The sequence below is a fragment of the Coffea eugenioides genome, chromosome 3, assembly GCF_003713205.1.
Source record: "Coffea eugenioides isolate CCC68of chromosome 3, Ceug_1.0, whole genome shotgun sequence".
Taxonomy (NCBI): Eukaryota; Viridiplantae; Streptophyta; class Magnoliopsida; order Gentianales; family Rubiaceae; genus Coffea; species Coffea eugenioides.
In genome coordinates, this window is record NC_040037.1 from 43,146,878 (window position 1) to 43,149,262 (window position 2,385).

The 2,385-nt window shown below is 37.5% G+C and overlaps 1 protein-coding gene across 1 annotated transcript; it reads right to left on the reverse strand.

Moving 5' to 3' along the window:
* Window positions 1-265: 265 nt before the first annotated feature.
* Window positions 266-1,849, reverse strand: LOC113765651 (putative disease resistance protein RGA3). The gene is made up of 2 exons (XM_027309883.1): window positions 826-1,849; window positions 266-741 (listed from the first exon to the last, which is right to left on the reverse strand). Exons 1-2 carry the CDS (start codon window positions 1,462-1,464, stop codon window positions 334-336), a joined length of 1,047 nt encoding a protein of 348 aa, XP_027165684.1. The 5' UTR covers window positions 1,465-1,849; the 3' UTR covers window positions 266-333.
* Between the last annotated feature and the right edge of the window lie 536 nt (window positions 1,850-2,385).

The window sequence follows — 2,385 nt, forward strand, 5'->3', positions numbered from 1 at the left end:
GAGAACTAATTTCTCTAGGGACTCAAGACCAACCAAACATTGAGTAGCATTATTGTCAATATAAGTGCGTGGTTGGCTCAGTCCAAGTATTGTTTGGGAATTCGGACCTTCTAAAGTTTGCGAAATAACAAATGGAAAATCCAAAAATTGGGTCAAATCACGACAATTGCTTAATTTGAGATCTGCAAGATTTGGATTTTTTTGAAATAATATAATTGGTAGCTTGGCGAGCCCATTCACATCCTCAATGTGAACACTAGTGAGAGTGCTAACTCCGCTACAAATATATGCCAGTACTGCTGATCCATTCTTGGTCCAATGATCTTCAATTTCTTAAGACATGGAAAATGACAAAGTGGCTAATTGACGGCAGCTATCAATCGTTATCATATCAAGGATAGGAAATACCACCACGGTTCTGTCATGGACTATTGCTTCCATCCATTCAATCAAGTTTTTCATGCCTCTTAGAATGAAATGTCCAAGTTTTGGAAACAATTTTGGGGAACTTTGATTGCTAGTGCCACTATGCATGGCTAATTCTCCATAAAAAGAAGGCTCTACGATTGTTATGCCATCAAGTCCTTCCAAGTGAAGAGATCTAAGAGAGGGCATGCATCCAAGAGTTGGTAACTCTTTGCAGTTTGTGCAATTTTGCAGTTCAAAGTGCCTCAAATTCACCAAATTCTTGAAATTATTTGGAAACTTTGTCAATGATTCACGATCTCCAACTCTTAATGTCTGCAAATTATAAAGTCGACAAAGAGAGTCTGGCATTATTTTGATTGAAATTCTTGATAAATCAAAGTATCGCAAATGAGTTACCTTGCCAATTGATTTAGGAAGCTCCTTGACACTTGATGATCTTAAGCTCAAAACTCGCAACATAAAAAATGAAATCTTTCTATCATTAAGTGATCTGTCTTCCAACAAAAATAATGTTGTAATACACTTGAACCTTTCAGAGGGAGGAAATGGCATTTCTTTTTCACTTCTCTCTGGTGCAAGATACTGAATGGGAAACGTCTCCTTATCATCACTTCCAGACTCTGTCAACCTTAAAGTTTTAGAACTGGAAATGGATTGCACCATATCATGCACAAGATCATGCATTTTGCAATTCAAAACATTGCCATACTCATCCTTCTCTGCATCTTGAAACAAGTTACTATCCAACAAAATGGTAAAATACATGTTACCAACCTCCTCCATACACATATTGTTTCTTTGATTTGAATGAAGAAATCCTTCTGCTGCCCAAAGTTGGATCAGTTGATTCCTTTCCTTTTCAAAATCATTGGGAAAAATTGAACAATATGAAAGACACTTTTGAAGAGATGGATATGGAAGATGATCAAAACTCAACTTCAAAATTTTATCAACGTTAGTATTTTCACCTACACCTAAACTTTGAAGCCTACTCTCTAAAGTTTCCCAGTCAGTTGTTCCCTTGTTGCGCAACATGCCACCGAGAACTCTTGTGGCTAATGGTAAACCTCTACATTCTAGCGTAATCTTGAAACCTATCTCTTGCAGCCTATTAGGCACTTCCCCAGCTCCAAATGCATTTTCTTTGAGAATGAGCCAGCACTGATGATTTGATAATTCTTTCAAGGACCAAGGAGAAGAAAAAATTCTCGTGATGTTTGCCACTTGTTGGTCACGAGTGGTCACAAGAATCTAGCTCCCCATGGCTTGGCTAGTTCCCTTCAAAGACCCAAGAAACTCATTCCATAGTGTTGAGTCCTTATTCCAAACATCATCCAAGACCAATAGATACTTTTTACCATCCAATAATTCCTTGAACTGATTGACTCTGGCTTCCCTACTCTCAACTTCGGGCATTCATTCTTTCAATGATTCTAGCATCAACCTAAAAAGCCTATTGGCATTGAAATCATCTGACACGCATACCCACATTCTCTCCACGAAATGTTCTTGGATCTTTGGATCATTAAAAACATTTTGAGCCAAGGTGGTCTTGCCGATCCCGCCCATCCCTACTATAGGGAGAACGAAGATAGTTTCATTATTATTTGGGGCAGCCAACTTTTTTACTATTGCTGAGACATCATTTTCTCTTCCAACGAAACTCACATCAATAGTAACAGAGTCAGTCTCTCTGTTCTTTGTAAAACCTCCTACAATGGGAGGAGGAAGAACACGAGGTGCATATCTAGCTCCAATATGTGGCTGGAGACTAAGTTGCGATGCTTCTGTTGGAAATTTTTCAAAATTTGTATGATGTACATACATGTAATTAATATATATTCATTCATGTTTTTGATACATGTATAGTATTGTGAATGTTTCTAAAATGTACATTCATTTATGAATATATTCATGTATGTGGGAATCCTCGAATGAAAGGATAGATTCATGTTT

Bases quoted from the DNA above. Each gene is read 5' to 3' on its own strand.
- LOC113765651 (XM_027309883.1), bottom strand. From the start codon at position 1,464: ATGTTGCGCAACAAGGGAACAACTGACTGGGAAACTTTAGAGAGTAGG. The intron at 742-825 runs GTAACTCATTTG...TATAATTTGCAG, and splicing joins TTCCTAAATCAATTGGCAAG to ACATTAAGAGTTGGAGATCG.